This window comes from Corvus hawaiiensis, chromosome Z (genome assembly GCF_020740725.1).
Source record: "Corvus hawaiiensis isolate bCorHaw1 chromosome Z, bCorHaw1.pri.cur, whole genome shotgun sequence".
NCBI lineage: Eukaryota > Metazoa > Chordata > Aves > Passeriformes > Corvidae > Corvus > Corvus hawaiiensis.
In genome coordinates this window covers 79,557,271-79,580,643 of record NC_063255.1, presented here as the reverse complement: position 1 = coordinate 79,580,643, position 23,373 = coordinate 79,557,271, and the positions used below count along the sequence as shown (strand labels likewise).

Genomic DNA, 23,373 nt, shown 5'->3' with positions numbered 1-23,373 from the left:
CTCCTTCATCCCCAAAATATGTCCTGAGAAGCATATCTGCGCCCAGTCTGCTAGGCACCCACCTGTGGAGAAAAGTCTCTTTTGCCCTCTTCTCAGTGCTCGACAAGGATTATTTAACCCCACTTCAGAAAGCTTTGACTTCCAGATAGGGGATGCTCAGCACTTCCCAAAATATGTCAGGTGTCCATCATGAAACCACCACCAGTCCCCCAGCCAGCTGTTGGTAGTGCAGTGAAACCAGCCCCTACACATACGCTAGCTGTCAGCATTGGATGGAGCATTCAGCTTGCTCTGACTTGGGGTCTCGCCCTAAAACAGATCCCATTGAGAGCAGGCACCCCACCATGGTCACTCTGTGCATCCCTGTCACCCACCGGCACCTCTACAGCCCTTCCCTGAACTGTAGGGCTGGGCAAACTTGCAGCCATTGCACCTGAGGAGGCAATCTGCAGGCAGAACAGCAAGGCAGCTGTCCGGCATCCTCCACTGCTGGAGACTGCAGCGGCTGGCTGCCTGTATCTCTGCCTCATTATGGAACAGCCTGCTCCTCATGTCAGTCTCCAGTAGCATGTCCTTTAACCAAAAGTGAAAGCAACTGATCCCCCACGAAGGCACATCTGCTCCAAGTCCATATTACAACAGGGGAAAAAATGACACTTTCAGCTATATAAACCAATAAAGACTGTCTGATTTGCTTTGCCCCTGTTGCTACCCAGCAAGCTCCCCACTGGGTTAAAGACTGGTGACATCTGCTAAAAAAATGTCAAGAGTGAGGAGAACAAAACTGGTTAATGAATTATATCAAGGGCTCTGTGCAGCTGGAAGGGTTAGTCCACCCCACCTCATCCCCAGGCTGAGGGCAACCAGGATGTCTGGACAGCACTGCACAGCCAGTGGCTCCAGGAAATGTGTGCAGGGAGGCAGAGCAGCAGGCACTCACTTTCCAACAGCTACAGAGAAATGACATAATGTGAGGGGCTCTCTGTGGAGACAGCCTCTCCAAAGTCAGGAAATGGTTAAATTAGCTCTGTCGCTTGTGCATCTACATCATGATACAGGCCATAATTAGGTGACATGCTTCTCCTCTTCACATCAGAGAAACATAAAGCAGATACAGAGCCTTGGGACACCTCCATGGGCACAATGCACTCAGCCCCACCTATCCAGCTTGTGCCAAGCAGGATAGTGAGGGTGTTAGGGATGCTCCTAGGGATCCCCCCAACAGACAAAGATGTTGGAGTACCTGAGTATGCCTCTCCAAACCTGCAGCCCTGAGTCTATGGTAAAAGCAGTTTAAACAGCCTGCTGAGGACAGCATTATTGTCCAGCTTAGGAGCTCAAACCCCATGACTCATCCTGCCAAACTGATGGGGGTTGCTTTAGCAATCACATGCTCATTTCTGAATGCGAACTGAAAAAAGCTGAGCAGGTTCTCAGCACTACTTCTGGAACTGCTTTTGCTTTTCAAGGAAACAATCCTTTTCTCTGCAGTTAAAGCAGCCTTCTCATAGGCACCCAAAAAATGGCTCTGTGGCACAGGAGCACATGTCAATACAGACAGCCTCTCTCCTGACCTGGATGATAAAATACAAAACTTCCACCCTACCTGCTTTTAATGCATATATTTAACGACGCATTTATGACCTGGATTTGGAAAAAAATATCAGGTGTACAATCCCAGAGTTAAGTAACAATGATATATTTAGCAAGAACCTGAGCACAAGGAGTTTTATACACCCACCATCAGATTAGTTCCCTACATGGCTGAAACTGGCCCCACCAACCTCTTGCAGTTTCTCTCCCAGTTCAGTAAATCTGGGTCTACTCTGCAACCTGATCATGTGTTTCCACTAAAGGATGCACAGGCACATGACCCTGTTTGTACAGCTCAGGTGCCAGGCTGCTGATTTTAGCTGCGTTTTCCCCAGGGGAGGGGGGGGCAGGTTGGGGGGTGCCACTAAAGCTTCAGCCCACCCACCCACCACCCTCTCCATCCAGGAGCAGTTGGGCAGCAAGGGACAGTGGGGGCAGTGCAGGGATCTGGACCTGCACTTTTTGCAGGGCAGTGCTGGACCTGCACCAGCAGCAGAAGCTGAGGAACATGGGTGCTCAGCGTGACTCAGCAGGAAAGGCACTCACCCCTCCTCCACATGACCTCTGCATCCTCAGCTGAAAAAGCCCCACTACAGTTCTGGTGTGCCCTCCACTACACAAATTGTGTCCACTGCTATGGATTCAGCTTCTCTCTGTAAGTTGTTCCAAAATGAAAGTAATGCTCTAAACTAAAGGTATTTTAATAAGACACCAACACAGAATTTCCCCTCTTTTACCTCCCACTCTATCTCTGGTGGCCTTCTCTCCAAAACAGTGTTTTCATTAGGATGCAGAACAAAACAGGACCATACACCCTGTGTGGATCTGAGGAGTGTATCAACAATATCCAACCCCAACTAGACTGTGCTTACTTCTGCCCTCCTAGACTGACAAATGTCCCCAGTGAAGAAAGTCCTGAGAGAAGCAGCATAGCAGATGTCTCTGCAGTTAATCTTCTACCACTTTACAAATATTTCTTAATTCAGGTGGCCACAGAGTCAGCACAATAGTGTCCGTTCCCCTATTCATTGGCAGGAGGGAAAAGTTCCACAGTGTGGAAGAGGGCCTGGCTCAAAACTGACACACTGACATAGCTTTCCAAAACACCTGGACAAGTCCCAGCTCCTGGCCACTGGGTTGCTCTGATGGACCCCAGCTTGTCTGTGACCTTGGCAAAGTCCTGCTGAAACAGAACCAAACTGCACTGCACTCAACAGAGACGGCAGATGTCCACAGCTCCATCACATCACAAACACACAGCATCCGCCCCAGCCCACCCCTCTGGCTGTGCAGCCATGCACACCTCCTCCCAGAAAACAGCTCCTGCTACCTTCATCCCGCTTGCGCTTGTTGCTCTCAGTGCCAGGGGAGGCAATTCCCAGGATCCCACTAATGGAGTAGGAGGAGCCAGCAGAGTCAGTGGTGACAGAAGACACCTGGGTGACAGATCCCGTGGAGGCTGCAAGGCAAGGACAGGCAGTCAGTTGCAGGACAACATGGACACCAGCTCACCCAAAAGCCACCAGCTCCCATGGCATAAAGGAGGTGGGCTGGGGCTCAGCTGGCCATTGTGGCACCTCCGGCTCGGGAAGAGCCCTTACCCACCCCAGCCATGTCCAGTCCAATCCAGCAGCATTCCACAGCAGCCCAGTGCAGGGGTGGGAGCAGAGGCATGGTCAGCCTTTGCCCCCCTCACGAGGGGTTAGGTCTATGTGCTGTGGGATGGGAGATGCTTTTCCTTAGCAGTCAGACACCCCATCTCACACGAGGCTCAGTGAGCTTGGAAAGCTCATTGCTTGGGATGGCAGAAGCCCTCCAGTGACACAGCAGCCCATGTCACCAGCAATGTGGACAGAGCTTGCTGTGAACACAGTCATGCAGAGAGAGGAGCTGCCACAAGAGGGTTCTGGAGACAGGAACCTCCTGGGAGCAGAGCAACCTTCACTTGCTGTGCTAGGTGTGCAGTCTGCATCGTGTTAAGACCATGCCGCCAGCCTTTGGAGACCTTGCACAGCTGGGGTTGCCCAGGGATCGATGGCTGAAAGACCCTGAGGTTCCCCAAAATATGACCTAAATCCATTATGCTTTGCAAGAGCCCTCAGAAAAGGGTACTGTTTGTGTCCACCGAGGGTGGTCACTCATGAGCAGCCTACACCAGTCTGGATGTGCCAGATTGCACTGCAAACACTGTTCTTGTGATGCTGTGGGTGTCTAAGGCTTCATGGAAGCAGGTAGAGGAGGGAGCACCACCATCATTTCCCTCAGCTTACAGTCTGAGTCTGTCCTGCCACATCCCTACATCCTAGAAATCATCATGCAGACTCCAAGGACAGGATGGGGGGATACACTGTGGGACCACATGGAAGACCCCCAGACACAGCTCACACAGAGCAAACCCATGTCAGGAATCCCTGCTGTCTCTATCAACTCTAGACGCTGAGAAACAAGATTTTTCTTCTCTGTTCTCGACTTTCTCATGAAGAGACAGCATTTAAGCCACCACAGTGAGATAAAGGAAGATTTCTGAGATTCTTTTGATATTTTCTGGAGAGAAAGGCTGAGGGCACAGGGTCTGCAGTATGGATCTGCCGACAAACTGAAAGAATGCAGGCAGCTCTGTGCCTCTGCTCCCTTTCTCCTGGTGCCAGCACACCTTGGCCAAGAGAGAAGCGGCAGCAAGTATTTCACCATATCACAGGTGACAGCATAAAGGCAGAGAGAAACTAGGGCCCCCACACCACTTCCTGTGAAGCAAGGGCTGACCTGTGTCCTGATGGGTTTCATGGAACAGGACAGAAGGAGAGCAGCCCTCAGCCCCGACTGAGCCCCTCCATCCCTGCTGCATTGCAGCACAGAAGCAGCCACCCTCCTCAGAAAGACACCATCAGCCAGGAGAAGGGCTGAGGGTGTCTCGCCAGCCTGGGGTTCTCCTCTGGGTCACCCTCCACCAGCATCACCTCCCTCAGGGTGCAGCATCACTGTTCTGTGGCTGAATTAAAAGTTCTGAAAGTTTTGCTACCTCTTCACTCAAGACTGCAAGTGCACAAAGAACTATGGAAGGCATGGTTGATAGTTGAAAAAACACATTCAAAACGACTTACTGACTAATGATGCAGAAAATGTTATGAATAAGTATCCCTTTCTTGATTTATTACTTTAATTATCTGACATTCTATAGACCCCTATTAGTGGGGGTTTTTTGGTTTAGATTTCAATTTTCTGTCTCATGGTGAAAGCTATTTATCATAATAATCAGTAAAATTCAAAACCTTTTAGAAGTATTTATAAAATTCATTTACTATGTTCAGCCCTTGGAGAATGACAAAGAAGGCACATTAGCACGTGTGCTGAAGTGTTTTATGCAGAATTATCTGTCCATAAGAATGATTAAAAGTTCTTCAGAATATTTGTAACCCATTATGATTTTTTTTAATGTATTTTAAAAAAAGTTTTCCTTACCTATGCTGTGACTGGAGGCTGGGACCTGCTGATTGGGTGGCTGCTGCACCTTGGTCCGTATGATCCTGTGAGTAATGGAAAGAAAATGACCACTTAGCTAGCATTAGGCATGCAATGGCAGGAGGCATTAGACACTACTTTTTCAGCAAAGGACACCAACATCAATACAAAAAATGCCTTTCTGCATACGTTCCCTTTGTCATTCACTGAAAGATCAAAGTTTGGCAGGTGGACCCAGGACTACATTTGTGCCCCCAGCCCCTGCCATTAGAGTCATCAGGGTGACATTCCACAGAGTCACAAAATCACACAATGGCTCGGGTTGGAAGAGACAGCAGTTGACAGTAGGTCATCTCGTCCAACCTCCCTGCTCAAGCAAGGTCCTCCCAGAGCACACTGAACATGCTCGCATCCAGATGGTTCTCAGGATGCTTCAGAGTTTGGTGCTTTGGTGACTTTGAGGACCCCATCCTCACTGCCCAGGAAAGAGATATCCATTGCTATCTGGGCAACCATCAGGCCAGTACCCCCTCTCCTGGGAGCTTGGCCCTTCTGAGCCCAGAGGTCCCAGCAGCCTGTGGTCTGCACTCTTGGGTGCTGGGACACATTTGCAAGGCTGTTCCTAGAGCATCCCAAGTATAGCACTCACATGGCTAGAGGCACTTGGACACCTCGGGAAAGGATCAGCTTAGCCAAAATATTATTTCGAAGAGAAAGCGTTGGAATAAATGCTAATCTTAAAGCTGAATGACTACATTTATCATCACAGGGTACATACAGTCTTTGCTCTGATTGATAGTGACATCAATTAGGAAAAATTCAGAGATAAAGGTAAAACAGACTGCATATGTGGTGGTGCAGGACAGAGGGTACCTGCTACAAAGGGAAATTCTGGGTAGATGCTACATACATTGTTCACCTGCCCATGCGCTATGAAAAAACAAAAGACTGGGTCAGCAATACCTCTGGAAATCACACAGCTCTCCCTCAGGCTGTGGCAGAATTGGAACAGGCTGGAAGGAGGCACACCCTTGGTTCACCACACATCCCCCTGCCCCAGGCACTACTGTTACAGCAGCAATGCCACAGTGAGCATTTCTCGTCTCTGTGCCTGTCAAACTCTCCTCCCATTCCTGCCTGCCATGAATTTGACAGACAGGAGAGGAGAGGAGTTGTCAGGTGGAGTGGGCTTGGGGGTGAACTTGCAGGAATACACAGCAGTTCCTTGCTGGTAAGTCCACCATAAACAGGCACAGGGACCACCAGTGGTGACACCCAACTCCATTCCAGAAAAGGATGCACTGCCGTCCCCTTCCCCTCCCATTCCTCAGAGGTGTCTGATGGAGGCTGGCAGAGGTTTGGCCTGTCCACAAGCCATCTCTCAGCTGACAGCGCCAGAGTGAGGCTGTTGCATGTCAGGCACAACCAGGAGATGGCTTCCAGCAACATAGCCCCCAGAACAGCCAGCCCAGTGTGGGGGACAGGAACAGTTGGGACAGCACCTTTGGTGGGGGAGCACGGCCAAAGAAACAGGACCCTGCATGGTCAAGAGTGGAAACAGCCCCCAGCACAAGGCTGTCATGGTGAAGAAAGGGTGTCCAGGGCCTTCTGACACATAAACATCTTTATCTCTGGAGGAACAGAGACTGGAGCATTTGAAAGCAGCAGGACAGCTCTCAGCTGATTTGAGCAAAGCTAATCACAATGATTAATTCAGTCTTAATCACACAGAGTTTCTTCTGCTATTGAAGAGTGGCCTATTATTACAATTAATGCTATTAATAAATAAAAATTATTATTATTATTCACTCTTACATGGGAGCAGCAGCTCAGACTTGTCTGCTAAAAGGCCCCCTCAGTAGCGGGGATGAGCTGCGAGTAGTCCATCCTCATAAACTCTAGTGTTCCACAGAAACAGCATCAGCATCCTCTAAGGGAACAACACAGCCCTGGCAAACACCCCCTGCACTCTGGAGAACCAGAAAGAGAACCAGAGCAGTACCTCCATCCTCCCCTGTGCAGAAATGGTAACTGCAGCAGGACAGGAACCACTCAGAGAGATCTTTGTAGGCTTAGGTTTGTGCTGACTAGGCAGCCCCTGATTTGCACCTCAGTGGTGAACAAGAATATTGTGGGCAGCGGCCTCCTGCCTTCCCCACCAGCAAAGCCCCAAAGTATATACTCAATGTTAAATATGAGCATAAAACCCACAGACTGCTGGAACTGTAGGATTTAGCATTAAAGCAAAGTGTTTTGATGTGAATTCCAGGTTCTTTGTCACATGGCTGTTCAGTCTGGGTTTTCACAAGGAGCTCCTAAGCCAGCAAAAACAATTCTCTGAGTAAACAGATTGACTCAAACAGATTGCATGCATTTCTTAAAAGGGATTGCAAACCTTTGAGAAAAGATCTTAGCCACAGTCACAAGCAGATGAGAAAGAATTAGATTTACAGACAAAAACCTTGGTGACAGATCATGAACTGGGTTTCTGATACAAGGCCAGTGAGGGTGTGGGCATTATGAGTGTGGAAACATACAAGGACACAGCAAGTGGAACATAGAAACTGGCTCAAAATATGACTGGAAGCTACTTAAATCTCCCTTTTACCTAGAGCTGTGACTGCCTTTTTGGTAGTTTTTTGGAGGACATTTGAAGTTCTCCAACACAAGCACAGGACTGCTCACAGCAGCCATGATTCTCACATGACTCGTTGACATTAATGGAAGCAGAGCTTCTCCTTAGGTATTTGATATTTTCCTTTGGTTTTCCTGGTGTGTGTAATGTTTCTCAAACCCCCTTTAAATCTAAAGACACCATGTTCATAGAGTTACTCCATGCTGCTCTGGAGCCTCCAAGTCAGGGGCTCCCAAGCAGCAAAGACCGCACATGAACAGCCCCATTTTTTTTTTTTAAATTCCACAAACATATGAGTCGCCATTTGGTCTGTCAAAGCAGAGACTGCACTCCCCGCTAGTGCTGGGGAAGCCACTCCAGCTACTCAAGCGGCAACTCCATGAATGCAAATCAGATTGGGATAGCCAATAAAAGAATATTGCATCAATTTATTTCACGTCTGGACGCAAATGAGACCTTTTATAGCGAGCTGTATTCAAAGAATTTGCATGCAGTTGCACAACTGAAAATCATCTCACCAGCGTGGGGAGGAGGAAGCCTGGAACAGAGGGAAGATTAAAGAACTCTGCTTGCCAGGCCCATGGGTGCCCAAGAGCTCTGCTATCCAAGTATTCGCCTCTTACTGTTGCTCTGGCAGGGCTGGAGATGTCACATAGTATTTCACTGGGTTTTTCCAACATCAACCTTACATGTCACTTGACTCAGGAGGAAATTGTGGGCACAGAAGGTGTAACGGACAAGGCAGCAGTTTAGAGGCCCTTTAGACCCTTCTATGACCCCAGCCCTGACTTGTGACGCCATGGCAGAACTCACAAACATGGGACTGAGTCTCCAAATGAGATTCCCCTGCATCTTTGCAAAAGCAATTCAATGCCACCTAGGTTCCCAACGTAAAAAGCAGACAGCGGAGGCCCTCAGACACTACCAACCAAATTCCCCCACTGATATTCACACTGAACGTAGGCCTGGGCCAATGTCAGCTACACCAAATGGGTGATAGAACGGTACCTCAGACCCATGCCTTAGGTCCCTTTCTTTCCCAGGCAGCTGCCACCCTACTCAATGGCCATCTGAGCTTCCCCCCAGGGCAAAGCATGTCCCACTGAACACCCACCCTATAGATCAGAACTAGGGCTTCACTCATAACAAACTCATAGGGTCATTCCCAGCAAGGTCCTCCTACTCACAGAGAGGGGAAAGGATGGAAAAGAAGCAAAGGCTGGCAGTGGAACCTGCCCACTCCTGGGAAAAGCTCATCATCCATGGTGCTTCAGCCACCGAGGTAAGCCCAGAGCTGCTCCCTAGCCCCAAGTGCCCTAGGGAAATAGGAGAAGCTGCTTTTCTTAGAAGCAGCCCCAAACACCCAGTCCTACTAAAAGACAAAGACATAGTGACAATGCTTCCATGGAGCATCCCACCCCACACAGAACTTTACCTGTTAATGGAACTGACGCTGGGCACAGTGTCGTTGTCACACACTCGTTCAGCAAGGAGCCTGTCCCTGATCTCCCAGGCAAACATGGTGGGATTTTGGCGTTTGTACTCTGCAATTTTTTCAACGACTTTGGGTGTGGCGACCTTTGGTTTTGATCCTCCAATCACTCCAGGTTTAATACTCCCAGTTTCATAATACCTGGGACAACATCCAAAACAAAGCTTTGGTTATCACACACAGACAGAGAACATGCTCTGAGATTTATAGAGAGCATCATTTCAAGGTAACTGAACCCCAGCAAATCCTGAGATACATCTTCACTTTCACATACACATTTCCTGCCTGTGTGGTTCTTTATCACCTAATAGATTAACTTATAGTAATTGGAATTGGGCCTCAGGATACAATATATATTTTTCTGTAATAGCAAGACAAAAGAAATAACGCAAGATTAAAGGGCATGCTGAGATCCAAAATTAACTGAAAATGTGTGTTATTAATCAGCAGTACTGGCAATAATAGAAACAAATCACACCAAAGACCACTTTTTGCAGCGGACTCTTTTGTAGCAAATTACTGTTTTTACAGAAATGCTGTCATTAATATCTACAGCTCGTTATGATTCAGAGTGACATGATGGCTAGGTATTGTTTTTTATTTGCAGCTCTGGAATAAATAGAGTAGCGTCTCTTTTTCCTGGTTTTTGATTTTAATATGCATACTATGATTTTAATAGTTCCTATTTTTCAAAATGTATTCTTTTCATCATTACATTTTCAGTAAATGTAGTTTCAGTAGTTTCAACAACAAATTTTGAGGGAAAGGGAGCTGCTCATGCTCTGGAGGGGTCCAGCTGAGGCAGGCATCAGTTTCTGTGACCAGCGCTTCCTTGGGTGCAGCATCTTCACCACCAGCAGCAGCTCTGCTGATGCCATGCCCCCAGGAAAGGTGGAGAATGAGATCCCTAAACCAAAATAAATCTGACCAATTTCTTCACATGCACATCACACAAGATATACTGCTTTTGGTAGCTTTGCCATATTACATGGTAGCTGAGATCTCTGGGCCCTGCAAGTCTTCCCCTTTAATAAAGTATTGAACATGCTGCTAAGAGCAGAAGTCCCATCTTACATATTGAGGGCCACAACGGAGACTGAGACCGTATTCCTCCATGCTGCAGTCAGGGCATTCCACACAGGAGGCTCTCTCACAGCCCTGAACTTCTTTGTATCTTCTGAATTTTCTCATGACCAGATTAAAAATAAACCCATGCCTTCCTTCAGCTACCACCCTAACTGCCCTAATCCTGCACACCCCTTTCATATAGAGCAGCCCCCGACTCTGTCAGCCTCTCAACCAGGTGCCCACCAAGCTGTACTTGCAGCAGCTCAAACACAACCGCTTACTGCTCTATGCCCACATTTCTAGCTCAGGAGAACCTCCCAAGCAGGAAGACAAGACTGCTTATTAACATATTTTCCCTGCAACTATCTAACATAACCATTATACAAAAAAAAAAAAAAATTCCCCCATCTTTCCAAACAGTCTGCACAGCCAAAGTCTGCCTCACTGAAACATGCAATCATGTTCATCGAATTTTTGCCAGGCTACCTGTTCTTAGTGTTTTCAGGACAGCTCTGTGTGCAGGACCTAAAGTTCCTTTAAAGAGACTGACACCAAATTGTTCATACATGTTCTCAGATATGCTGTGTGCAAATGTTGACTCAGGCTTACCAGCCCCCATGAACCATTTATGCAATATCAATAATGGCAAGTGTTGAGAGATGGATTAGCCCTCCTGCTGTCCCTAAATGCAGTGAGCTTTAGGGCAGAGGAGAAAAATTTAGTTCCTCTCACACTTCCAGGAGGACATAACAAAAACAGTGGCAAACGTGGCCCATAAACCTTCTAAAATCTTGCACCCCTGGGCTCAAAACCTTGGTTGCTGGCACCATTTCTGTGAGGAGGATGTAGAAGGCAGCCAGACAATACCACAAACGCTACGAGACAACAAGTCACAATTTTCTTAAATCTAGTCAAAATGATTGATTTCACAAATGTTTCTTAGCACTTTTCTCCAACAGTGCCCATGGTCAGTGCCCTGCACTCCAGGACAGCCTAGCCAAGAGGAGCACTCCCAGCAGTACAGGATGCTGTGCCTGTACAGACCAGCCAATGCTTTCCCATGGCTGATCACCACAGTAGGAAAGCCACACCAGAGAGGGCCCTTGCCACCACAATACTGCGGCTGTGATGAGCTCACCAGGGGACAAATCTCTGGTGTCTTCAGAACAGCAAGACCTCTACTCCCAAACTCTTTAACCTTTGCTCACCTGCCTGCTTTCATGGCCTCAAGGCCCGCCCAGGCACAGATGAGCCCACAGGAAGGCTCGCCTTGCATGGGACGTGCAGGATTGGGCCCACATCCCCTTCCCTAGATGCTGGGGGAGGTCATCGTGATGGGAACAGTTCTCACCCTGCACTGCCATGGACATCCCCCTCCTCTCCACCCTAGCAATGAATCTGGGTGCAGTCACAAGGCCTGCAGGCTGCATGCCTCCAGCATCCCTGACTCCTGTTTCCTTTTTAAAGGCAAGGATCACTTTAGCCAGCATCATTTCATGTGCATCAGGTCAGGGCCTTTTGCTTATGGAGAGTTGCAAAGGCAGGTGCAGGGTGGGCCCCTCTCCAGCACCCTCCGCCAAGGGGTAAGAGCTTCATTTGCCCTGCAACAGCTGGTTATCTACTTCTAGATGTTTTTTTAAAGCTGCATCTAATACTGAAAAATTCCAATAATAAAATTCCAAATGTAAGGATTTATCATAAGGATTCCCATTTTTCACATACATGCACACATATGAAAAAACATACACACAGAGATGCAATTACAGAGACATTTTACCCACTGTAATTATTAGTTAGGAAAATTATGAGCTATGAAATTCCAATTTATTGCTGACAACTTTAATGACAGAGCTCTGGAACCTCACTCTGAGGTCTATATTGCAAGTATATCTAACAGTAGACCTAAACTGCCAAAAGTAAAACCATCAGACTTTTGCCTGGTGGGTAAATAAATTGCCTGTTTCCAAGCTGTGTGTTGATCCTAATGGGAATTGGTGGCAATTCCAATGCAACAATGAGCATCACCAGCCAAACCACGCCAGTGAGGCAGGGAGCAGGAGCCTGTGTTACCTGCAGATGTGGAGCCATAACAGATTGAAACAGCCCATGGTAGGCAGTATAAAGCCCATGGAAAGTTTTCCTCTCTAAACCAGTCAAGGCATTTGTGTTCTTAAAACTCCAGCGGGAGAAATGTGTGTAGTTTGCAGGGAAGGCATATCCCTGTGAGGAAGGCATGAGAGATAAAGCAAAGGCACCGAGTCCAGCCTACACTCTGAAACCAAGCAGGGATGTGGACACACTGCTCACGAGTTTGGACAAGTAGAGGTAGGATGGTTATGTGGAAAACAGTGACAAGAGCTGCAAAACCGGGCGCCTGTGACCCTGACAAATCTGACCACTTATATGGACACTGAGTGATCAACACATCCCCTGTGTGATACTACAGAAAAATGCCTGAATCATCTTTGCAGCTACGCTATGTCCAGGAGAACATGTTGGTTAGGAATAGGAAAAGAAAATTTTAAATAAAAATAATAAAATTCTAAACAATGAAATTAGCTGTGAAATCTTAGCAAACAGATCAGTAATTAACTTTTCCAGATGATAAAGAAAAACACTAGGGAAAAAAAAAATCCCTTAATATAAGTTGCCCAAGTATGTAAGAATACCTGGGGTTCAAAACCATTTGAAAACTGTAACTTACACAAATTAGGTTTAGGTTTGCACAGAAGGTGTTTAAAGAAAAAAAAAAAAAAGAAAAAAGCAAGCATGGCATTTTTTACCAGAATCTATGTCAAATTTTAAAAGGAAATCAGGAAATAATATTAATTCAGAGTTTAATATCCTGCAGCCCTAGTGTTTGGAGCAGCTCCTGGCCGAACAGAGAGCCACTCCTAAAGTAGCCAAAATATATTTAAGATGGTTACTAGCTGCTTATGGTGTTCCGTGCTCTCTTAATCCAGTAGAAGACTGGAAAAAAACATTTAATCATCAACAACGGGATAGATTGCAGAATAGCTTGTATGAATGCACATGTCACAATGTTGATGAAATATATAATGCTATTATTGTTTAAAAAAAGTTCTATTCAGGAAGCAAAACAAGCAACTTCCACAACTTCTACATTTTTCACATTTTGCTGAATGTGACTGCCAGATTTCCCTTCCTGTTCAGAGAAGACAAGTGCAGGACATACACCGTATGTACAGCAGATACTCATGGCATTCTGCACTTCGCATTAGAATTGCATACAAGAAACTATAAAAGGGGCAAGCAAGACCTACGGATATTGGCTCTTTCTTTCCACATCAGGCATATAAAACCACGACTCCTCATGCAGCCGCTCTCCTTACTGGACTGATCGCCTATCTCCGTTTGTTTGCAGCCTCTAGTTCTGGAACTGGCACTGACACTTTTCTCTAGCCGGACAGAGGATTTGTCGTCCCCCTTTACCTGCCAAGTATTTTGCTGACACAGCCATGGCTGACGCGGAGCTGCCGGGAGATGTCACACGGCCGGACCCCTTGGTGGGCGAGCTCCACGATCCTTTGGCGAACAACATCTGGGAGAGGGCGGCCGTTCACAAAAACACCCCCCAGCTGATTCACACCTCCATGTCCTGAAACACACAGGGGAGGGGGAGAAGGGCAGAAGAGCTGTGTGAGAGTTTCAGATGTCTCTGCAGGGCAGAATCTCCAGCCCCAGCGCTCTCAGGCGCTGGGCACCGCCTCCCCAGAATTGGTCCGATTTCCCCGAAAGGAGCAGGGAGGTGACCTCACTGCCGCAATGACACTTGCTGGAGGGGAGGACCGTCCTGCCTGAAGGCAGATGGGGCCCCCTCTGGGCAAATGGCCACGAGGAACCCCTCAATCATGTCCAGCACCCCGGCGGCGGACCACCCTCCTCCCGAAGTCGCGTTGGCCCAGCCACGAACTCCAGGGCAGAGCTGGTGCTGTCCCGTGGAGCGGAGGCTTCTCAGAGCCGCTGGCTGGAAAGCCAGCGGAAAATAATGCTGGGTAATCGCTCAGCCCACATACTGCCTCTGTCTAAGCACAGAGAGAGATACCTGAAATGAAACACGCTGTGTTTTGTTTTTCCCCAGCTGCCTTGAATTAAGCAAGTGGGGGAAGGGGAAGAAAAAAAAAAAGAGAGAGAAAAGGGGGGAAGGAAGGAACTCGGAAGGAAGGAAGGAATTCGGAAGGAATTCGGAAGGAAGGAATTCGGAATTCGGAAGGAAGGAAGAAAGGAATTCGGAAGGAATTCGGAAGGAATTCGGAAGGAATTCGGAAGGAATTCGGAAGGAAGGAATTCGGAAGGAATTCGGAAGGAAGGAAGGAAGGGAGGGAGGGAGGGAGAGAGGAAGGGAGGGAGAGAGAAAAAGAAAGAAAGAAAGAAAAGAAAGAAAAGAAAGAAAAGAAAGAAAAGAAAGAAAAGAAAGAAAGAAAGAAAGAAAGAAAAGGAAAACAAACTGCTCCTAGAATTTACAGCAGTCTTAGCAGGTATTATGATCCCACAGGAGCAGATTTGCAGTGTTCACCTTTAGCAAAGTGAATTACATATCTGGTCGGAAACAGGACCCGCTTGGAGGAATAGAAGTGAAACTGTAAACCACATGAACACAAATTAATCCTACGTACTAGAAGGTAATATAATTAACCCTTATGTTGTTATTCATCCAACTACTTATATTACGGCGGGGTGGAGGAACTAAAAACAAGCCGTAGGGATAGTATAGATGCTAATTCTGGAACAAAAAATAATACAGAAAATCTCTCTGTTTGAGCAGGGTTGGAATCGTATTGAATAAGCTGGCAAGCCAAATGCCTCAGTGTTCAAAAAAAATTATACAGAGCTATTTTTATTTTAATCTTGTTATTTCACTATTGATAAACTGCTGTCAAAACTTTGCAACCACCTTTTAAAACTCTCAGGACACATAATGAACCCCCATGAAATACTTGATGTTAAACACTGTGGCTAGCAGACAAGCGCCTGCTCTGCCTTCATCGGTGCGAGAGGCACACTCTGCCAGCGGCCCAGCCGCGGGGTTCCCTCCCGTGCGCCGGAAGCAGACACCGGTGCTGGGACTCCTGCCTAGATTGATGCCGCGATGCCCAGGACACCGAGGCTTTGTGTGAGAGAAAGCTCGGTGGCGGCAGCTGCCTGGAAGGCTGCGAGGAATGAGACCTCGGGCTCCTCAGGGCTTTAAGTGCAAGGAATCGCGCACGGTGCGTTCAGCTGGAGAGGGAAGATCCTGTGGTGGTGGTCGGACAAGGGGAGAAGGAGGAAAGAAAGAGGGAAGGAGGAAAAAAAAAGGAAGGAGGAAAAAAAAAGGAAGGAGAAAAAAAAAGGAAGGAGGGAGGGAGGGAGGAAGGAAGGAAGGAAGGAAGGAAGGAAGGAAGGAAGGAAGGAAGGAAGGAAGGAAGGAAGGAAGGAAGGAAGGAAGGAAGGAAGGAAGGAAGGAAGGAAGGAAGGAAGGAAGGAAGGAAGGAAGGAAGGAAGGAAGGAAGGAAGGAAGGAAGGAAGGAAGGAAGGAAGGAAGGAAGGAATTCGGAAGGAAGGAAGGAAGGAAGGGAAGGAAGGAAGGAAGGAAGGAAGGAAGGAAGGAAGGAAGGAAGGAAGGAAGGAAGGAGAAGGAAGGAAGGAAGGAAGGAAGGAAGGAAGGAAGGAAGGAAGGAAGGAAGGAAGGAAGGAAGGAAGGAAGGAAGGAAGGAAGGAAGGAAGGAAGGAAGGAATTCGGAAGGAAGGAAGGAATTCGGAAGGAAGGAAGGAATTCGGAAGGAAGGAAGGAATTCGGAAGGAAGGAAGGAAGGAAGGAATTCGGAAGGAATTCGGAAGGAATTCGGAAGGAAGGAAGGAAGGAAGGAAGGAAGGAAGGAAGGAAGGAAGGAAGGAAGGAAGGAAGGAAGGAAGGAAGGAAGGAATTCGGAAGGAAGGAATTCGGAAGGAAGGAATTCGGAAGGAAGGAAGGAAGGAAGGAAGGAAGGAAGGAAGGAAGGAAGGAAGGAAGGAAGGAAGGAAGGAAGGAATTCGGAAGGAAGGAAGGAAGGAAGGAATTCGGAAGGAATTCGGAAGGAAGGAAGGAATTCGGAAGGAAGGAAGGAATTCGGAAGGAAGGAAGGAAGGAAGGAATTCGGAAGGAATTCGGAAGGAATTCGGAAGGAATTCGGAAGGAAGGAAGGAAGGAAGGAAGGAAGGAAGGAAGGAAGGAAGGAAGGAAGGAAGGAAGGAATTCGGAAGGAAGGAATTCGGAAGGAAGGAATTCGGAAGGAAGGAATTCGGAAGGAAGGAATTCGGAAGGAAGGAAGGAAGGAAGGAAGGAAGGAAGGAAGGAAGGAAGGAAGGAAGGAATTTGGAAGGAATTTGGAAGGAATTTGGAAGGAATTTGGAAGGAAGGAAGGAAGGAAGGAAGGAAGGAAGGAAGGAAGGAATTTGGAAGGAATTTGGAAGGAATTTGGAAGGAATTTGGAAGGAAGGAAGGAAGGAAGGAAGGAAGGAAGGAAGGAAGGAAGGAAGGAAGGAAGGAAGGAAGGAAGGAATTCGGAAGGAATTCGGAAGGAAGGAATTCGGAAGGAAGGAATTCGGAAGGAATTCGGAAGGAAGGAAGGAAGGAAGGAAGGGAAGGAAGGAAGGAAGGAAGGAAGGAAGGAAGGAAGGAAGGAAGGAAGGAAGGAAGGAAGGAAGGAAGGAAGGAAGGAAGGAAGGAAGGAAGGAAGGAAGGAAGGAAGGAAGGAAGGAAGGAAGGAAGGAAGGAAGGAAGGAAGGAAGGAAGGAAGGAAGGAAGGAAGGAAGGAAGGAAGGAAGGAAGGAAGGAAGGAAGGAAGGAAGGAAGGAAGGAAGGAAGGAAGGAAGGAAGGAAGGAAGGAAGGAAGGAAGGAAGGAAGGAAGGAAGGAAGGAAGGAAGGAAGGAAGGAAGGAAGGAAGGAAGGAAGGAAGGAAGGAATTTGGAAGGAAGGAAGGAAGGAAGGAAGGAAGGAAGGAATTCGGAAGGAAGGAAGGAATTCGGAAGGAAGGAATTCGGAAGGAAGGAAGGAAGGAAGGAAGGAAGGAAGGAAGGAAGGAAGGAAGGAAGGAAGGAAGGAAGGAAGGAAGGAAGGAAGGAAGGAATTCGGAAGGAAGGAATTCGGAAGGAAGGAATTCGGAAGGAATTCGGAAGGAAGGAATTCGGAAGGAAGGAAGGAAGGAAGGAAGGAAGGAAGGAAGGAAGGAAGGAAGGAAGGAAGGAAGGAAGGAAGAGATTAAAAGATATGAAAATAGAGGAAAAGAACAGGAAGAAAAGGGCAGAGAAAGCATCCTTAAGACATGCGTTTCCTCAGGGAAGCGGCCGACTCTACCCCTGGAGCCCGTCCCCAGTCCCCGGAGGCCAGCGGGAACCGGGCCTACCCAGGCCGGGAGCATCGACCCGCCAGGCGCCGGAAACAAAGGCTGGGGCCACGGCCGTCCCTTCCTCCAAACCTGCCACAGCTCTGGGCAGCGGCACCGGCGCCGAGCCTGGCTCCTGCCCACCGGGGCCTCTCTGCCGGGGTCGCGCTCCCGGGCGGCTGCAGACAGGAGGCCCCGTCGGGCCAGGGGTTGCTGGAGCTGCGGGGGCATCGAGCCGAGTCCGCAGCTCAGTGCGGGGATGAAGCAGCCGCCCCACTCCGTGCCCCTGTCCGCAGCCCGGGGCCTCCGTAGGGAGCGCGGGCGGGTACAGACTCGGGGGCTATTTCGGGAGGGGGAAGCCCCGACGAGGGGTCGGCGGGCGTAACCCAGAGCCATGGTGCAGCCGGGGCGGGCGAGGAGCGAGTGGAGGCGAAGGGAGGCCGTTCTGGGTAGCCGCCGGCCCGGGTCGGGGCCGCTCCGGCTATCCCCAGCCCGCCTCGTCGTCCTCGCGGCCCTGGACGGCGGCAGCCAACGGCTGTGCCCACGCGGGACGAGGAAGAAGCGGGGACCGTGTCGGCGCCAGAAGGGACCGAAATCTCGCTCGGGACCTCTCCGGCCCCGGCCACCGTTCCCCGTGGCCGTGCTGCCAACCCGCTCCTCCCGCTGCCGCCGGCTCCCTCGTCCTCCTCCGCCTTTTTGTATGGGGGTCCCGACACAACGTCCACCCTCACGCCCCCGATGAGCCGCGGGTCCGGAGATCGTTTGGCAGCGAATGGCGCGGGAGGCTTCCCGGCCGCGGTCGGAACCGGAGAAAAGGCACCGGCGTTTTGGTTTTATTCCTTCTGTTTGCCTCGAAATTCCTGAGGAAGACATCGATTTTCCACAGCCGCCAACGAGGGCAGGCGCCACTGAAAGCCGCCGCGGCTGCTCCTGCCTGGGGTGTCCGGCCCCACGCGGGGATCCCGTCCTCTGTGGGCTGCGTGTCCGCTCGCCACCCGGGGCAAGGGGCACTCCGGCGGCGGAGGATTCCGCGCCCACCCCCCCCCACCCCCCCCACCCCCGCCCCCGCATCGCGCGCAGCGGGCTTTCCGACCTTAAAGTTCGCCTTTGAAAAAACGTGATTTGGTTCAATGCCGGGAGAGAAATAAATGCGAGGATCGAACGCTGCATTGCCGCAAGACGGAAAGTCCGCTTTCACGGGGGCGGCAGAGCCCGTCACCGGCTACCGTCCCGCTCTGAAACCGAGCGCCGAGAAGAGGGATGGGAAATGGGCAGATGAACGGGAAGAGGGGAGAGGACAAGGAGAGAGGGAGGGAATCTCCAGTCCCGGCGCTCGGTGGATTATTTTGCAAACAAATTTCTTTGAGTCGAAAGGCTGCGGTGCACCGGGAAATGAGATTAGTTCTACCTTAAATTCCCTCGCAATCTCTCGCCGTAATGCAGCGTTTAACTCACCGTGAGAGAAAATGTCATTTCACATAACACTGTGCTAATGGATAAGTCTTCCCCGACCTCTCAAGCACAACAAATCTCGGGCGAACCCATCGCGCACGACCTGTTAAGTTCACCGGCTGCCCGCTCGGCCGCCCCACGCCGCGATCGTGACGCCATTCTTCGGGATTTAAAAAGACAAAAATCTTCCCTCTAGCCCCGCTCCTCGCCTTCCGCATTAGTTCAATTTGTTTGGTGTTTTTGGCGGGGTTCTATTTGTTTGTTTGTTTAAGGCCGTTTAGTTGTTGGGTTGTTTTGTTTGGTTTTTGTTTGGTTTTTGTTTTTTTTTTCTTTATTTCCAATTAACGAATTTCAAAATGTTGAAAAAGAGAAAGAATATCGTGCTGCAAACTTTTCCGTTCGTCGGAAATACCTGGCGGCTTTTTTCCCGGATATTTTATTTAGGGGGAAAAATAAACATATGCACATATATGTAACATCTATGTACTCATCTATGTACATAAGCGCGCGTCCATATGTACTGATGGCCGTACACACGTCTAGAGACGTGTATATGTATCCATCTGCACAGATATACACACGCATTGACATCGGCTCTTTCTCTACGGAAAATAGCTCCCGCAGCACCCCTCCGCCGGCCGTCCACCGTCACACCGATCTTCCCGGTGGGGAAAACGTCGGCGGGCAACCCGACAGGGCCAGGGGAGGGAGACGATCGCGCGGAGCCCGTCGCGGCCGCTCAGACAAGTTGAAGGGCAGCCACTTACTGTGCATCGCTGCGAACGGGTCGTGCTTACAGTGTATTTCCATCGGAGCGGTCCGGGGCCAGGCGACCTCGCCGAGCTGATCTCGATTCGCCAGCAGCGCTCGGGTTTCGGGGTCGGGGAGGGAGCCCGCGAAAAAGGACGGAGACCGACCAGAACCAACCAAACAAATAAAAAACCCCAAACAAACACACAAAACCAAACCAAAACAAAAAACCAAAACCAACAAAAGAAACCTCAAACAAAACAACAAAAAAAAGAACAAAAAAGGAAAAAAAACCCAAAAAGGTGAAAAATAATATAGAACAAAACCACCAAAAAAGCGAAGAGTCCCGCCTCGAGAGGGGTCGCGGTATCCGACAGCGCTGGCCGAACGCGTCTCCCGCGCCGCTCGCAGCCTCCGGAGGCTCCGTCGGGGGGGCGCGGAGCGGCCGCCCCGGGCTGAGCGCCCGGCCTCAGCCGCTCCCCGGGCGGCCGCCGATGCGCAGCACCCACCGCCCGGCTCTGGGGCGTTACTGGGCGCGGAGAGGGGCGAGCGCCTCTGTCCGGCGGGCCGGAGCCCAGCGCTGCCCGCCCGACGGCTCTTTGTGCTGGTGGTGCCGGCGGCTGCGCGGCGGCGGCGGCGGCCGAGGCGGGCGGCGGCGGGGGCGGGCGCCCCGTCCGCGGGGCTCGGTCCCGGGGCGGCGGCGCGCTCCGCCTGTGCCGCCCCCCGCCGCGCCGCTCGCAGCAACTCGCGGCGCCGGGCGGGGCGGCGGCGGTGGGCGAGGGGATCGGCGGGGGAAGGTGTGCGAGAGGGCGGGGAGCGGGTTGGGGGGCCGGGCTCGCCGCGGCCCCGCGGGACCGGGCCGCCCCGTCAGCGGCCGCCGTCCGACCTGGGGCGCCGGCGCGGCGCGACCATCGCTGCCCGCCCGCCGGGGCCGCGGCGCCCCCTCCCCTCTCTCCCTCCCTCCCTCCCCTCCGCCCGCCGTCGGCCGCCGGGGCGGCGGCGGCGCCTGGCTGGCTCGGGCGGTGCGCCCGGCGCGCTGCCGGCCGGCGGCGGGCGGCGGGGGTTGTGGCGGGCGGCGGGGGCGGGGGCGGGGGGCGCGGGGCCGCGGGGCGGGGCCAGAGGGAGGGCGGGGGGGGGGTCCGTCGGGGCCGCCCCGGGACCGACCCCGCCCCGCAGCCCCGCGCGGGCCTCGCAGCGCGCGCGGAGGGGGTGGCGGGCGGCGCTTCAGCACCGCGCGGGCGGACAGCGGCGTGGGCGGGGCCAGGCCGTCACTCAGCGCCGCGGCCAATCGCAAAGTTAGCTTGATGGCGTTCCGCATTGGCCGCCGAGCGGCGGCGCTGCCTATTGGTGGGCCGCGAGCCAATAATGAGCGGGGGGCGTGGCCGCACGCCCCCGCGGGCGGGTATGGGGGCTCAGCCACTCGTGACCGAATGCGTGGGTGGGTCCCCGTCGGGGCTGGAGGACCCCGGGGCCGCAGGACCCCCGACGGCCGAACGGCCCGTCCTGTGGGCGTGTGTCAGCCGACGGCCCGACGCAGCTCCCCGTGGCTGTTGGTCTCCCCGACGCCCGGACGGCGCGTGTCGGGACCGTGGGTCCCCGGCGCCCCCGGGAAGCCGGGCCGTGGGTGCGGGCGCGGAGGCGCGCGGACCGAGGCTGCAGTCAGGGAGGGTGTCCGCCTGCTCACGGTGCCGGCGGTCGCGCCGGGACTTGGCGGCTGTCGCCTCTAGAAGTGGCGGGTTTCCACTCAGGCCGCCACTCCCGCGCGTCCTGCCCCCCGGTGCTGCTGCCCCGGCCGCGACCCCCGGCTCGGCGAGGCGGCCCGGATGGTCTCCCTCGCCTCACATAGCCCCGCCGCGGGTGACCCTGGCGGCGTGGCAGAGCCCCGCTGAACCGACGTCCTCGCCTTCGGCCCGGCCGCCGGCATGTCCCCCCAGGGGGATCTTTGTCGGGAGGGGGTTGCAGGAGACCTTAACCCGCCGTCCCGAGGCGAGACCCTCCGGCCCCGTTGAACGCTTTAGGTCTCGGCGGCAGCGGGGCTGTGCCCCGGCCCCTCCTTCGGCAGCGCGGGGCCTGCGTCCGCTGCGGACGGGTGGGCGCGGGCAGAGTTTTCGTTGAAGTCGAAACTGCCGGGCGCGGCCGAGCCGCCACCGCGGAGTCGGCACGCAGAGTCCGGCCGGAGAACGGCGAGGGCCGATCCCTAGTCAGCCCCGCAGCCGAGCCGGGGCCCCTCGGGAGGGCCGCCCCCTGCTGCCGCTCGGCACCTCGTCTCGAGGCAGCCGTCGAGGATGGCGGGCAGGCTGGGCCCGGGGTTGCAGCGCCGTCCTGCGCGGAGGGGACGAGCGGGCAGGCAGGGCCGCCTCACATCCTGGCCAGCCTCCATTCCTGCCATGACCCTCCATTCTCTTTCTCCTTCTTCTTGCTCACCCGGTACTGAGGTGAAGACTCCTCGGCCCAACGCTCCACATGGGCCAGAGGCGGCAGAGGCTTTGGAGCGCTCTGTCCCGGGGCCTTCGGCCCGTCTTCGTCATTCTGCCCAGCCCAGGCAGCGCTGTCGGTGCTGCTGCCCCTGCGGACACCCCCGCTCCCGGCCGCCTCCGCCGCGCCATGAAATGCTTTATCGATTAAACGATTATTCAGGCGATTTAACTAATAAAAGGCCCTATCGATCGCTTCGAAATTACATTCCGCCACCGAGCCGCCAGGCCGCCTCCGCGCTCTCCACCGCCCGCGCCGCCGCCGCGCTACCCGCAGGGACGCCGTGACGGGGCTCCCGCAGCCTGTCGCCAATCCCCGGTCCCTGTTCTATTGCCCAACTGACCCCAGCCGCGGACCAAATGGACACCAGGGCGGCCACTCCACGGAATTCGGAGGTCTCGGCAGCCCGCCTTGCCGCCCCGACGGCCTCGCGGGGAGCTGGTGCCACCCCGCCCGGTTCTGCCTCGCGTCCCCGCTCACGTCGGCGCCCCCCTTGTCCGCGGAGCCACCGGGCTCCCCGCAGCCCCTGGCCCGAGTCCCACCTGTGCGGCCGGCTCGGGGTGTCGTGTAGGTTTTCTCCAGCTCCATTCCGGCTCTTCAGGACTTGGGGAAACGGAGGCAAGAAAAAGTTTCCACGTCGTATTGTAACCTCTTCCTTCTCCCTCGTTTTTTTCCCTTTTTTTTCCCTTTTCTTTTTATTGTTTGGTGTTCTTTTCTCTTTTCTTATATTTTCCGATTTCTTTTCCTTCTTTCTCGTTTTTTTTCTTTTCTTTTCTTCTCTTTCCTCTTCTTTCTTTTCTTTTCCCCCCTTTTTTCTTTTCTTTTTTTTCTTCTGTATTTTCTTTTTTTCTTTCCTTTTTTTTTTTTTTTTTGTGAGGGGCTCTCTCAGGTTGGAATAATTCAACTCTTCCGCTCCCCGCCGAGCTTTTGCAGCTGATCACTGGGCTGAAACTAAACGTTTTAGGTGGAAAAAAGCCTCTGAAGGAACCGTGAAATGATTAAGAAACTAAAGAGCTCCTCGCCATGTGAGATCATGTCCTGTTCTCTAAAACATCACAAGATGTCCCCAGAAGCAGCCAAAACCCAG

The 23,373-nt window shown here is 52.1% G+C and overlaps 1 protein-coding gene across 5 annotated transcripts in view; it reads right to left on the bottom strand.

The window, feature by feature from the left end:
* Positions 1-23,021, bottom strand: part of PAX5 (paired box 5) — a 138,871-nt gene extending 115,850 nt beyond the window's left edge. For 3 of the 5 annotated variants that reach the window (XM_048292345.1, XM_048292349.1, XM_048292348.1), the window contains exons 1-5: positions 22,829-23,021; positions 13,701-13,866; positions 9,123-9,320; positions 5,053-5,117; positions 2,924-3,052 (exon numbers count right to left, since the gene is read on the bottom strand). In XM_048292345.1, coding sequence (XP_048148302.1) covers positions 2,924-3,052; positions 5,053-5,117; positions 9,123-9,320; positions 13,701-13,866; positions 22,829-22,874 — 604 coding nt within the window. In that variant the 5' untranslated portion in view covers positions 22,875-23,021. Of the gene's footprint in view, positions 1-2,923; positions 3,053-5,052; positions 5,118-9,122; positions 9,321-13,700; positions 13,867-19,828; positions 20,037-22,828 lie in introns of those variants that run through there. The other 2 variants (XM_048292346.1, XM_048292350.1) reach the window with 2 other exon arrangements.
* Positions 23,022-23,373: the final 352 nt, after the last annotated feature.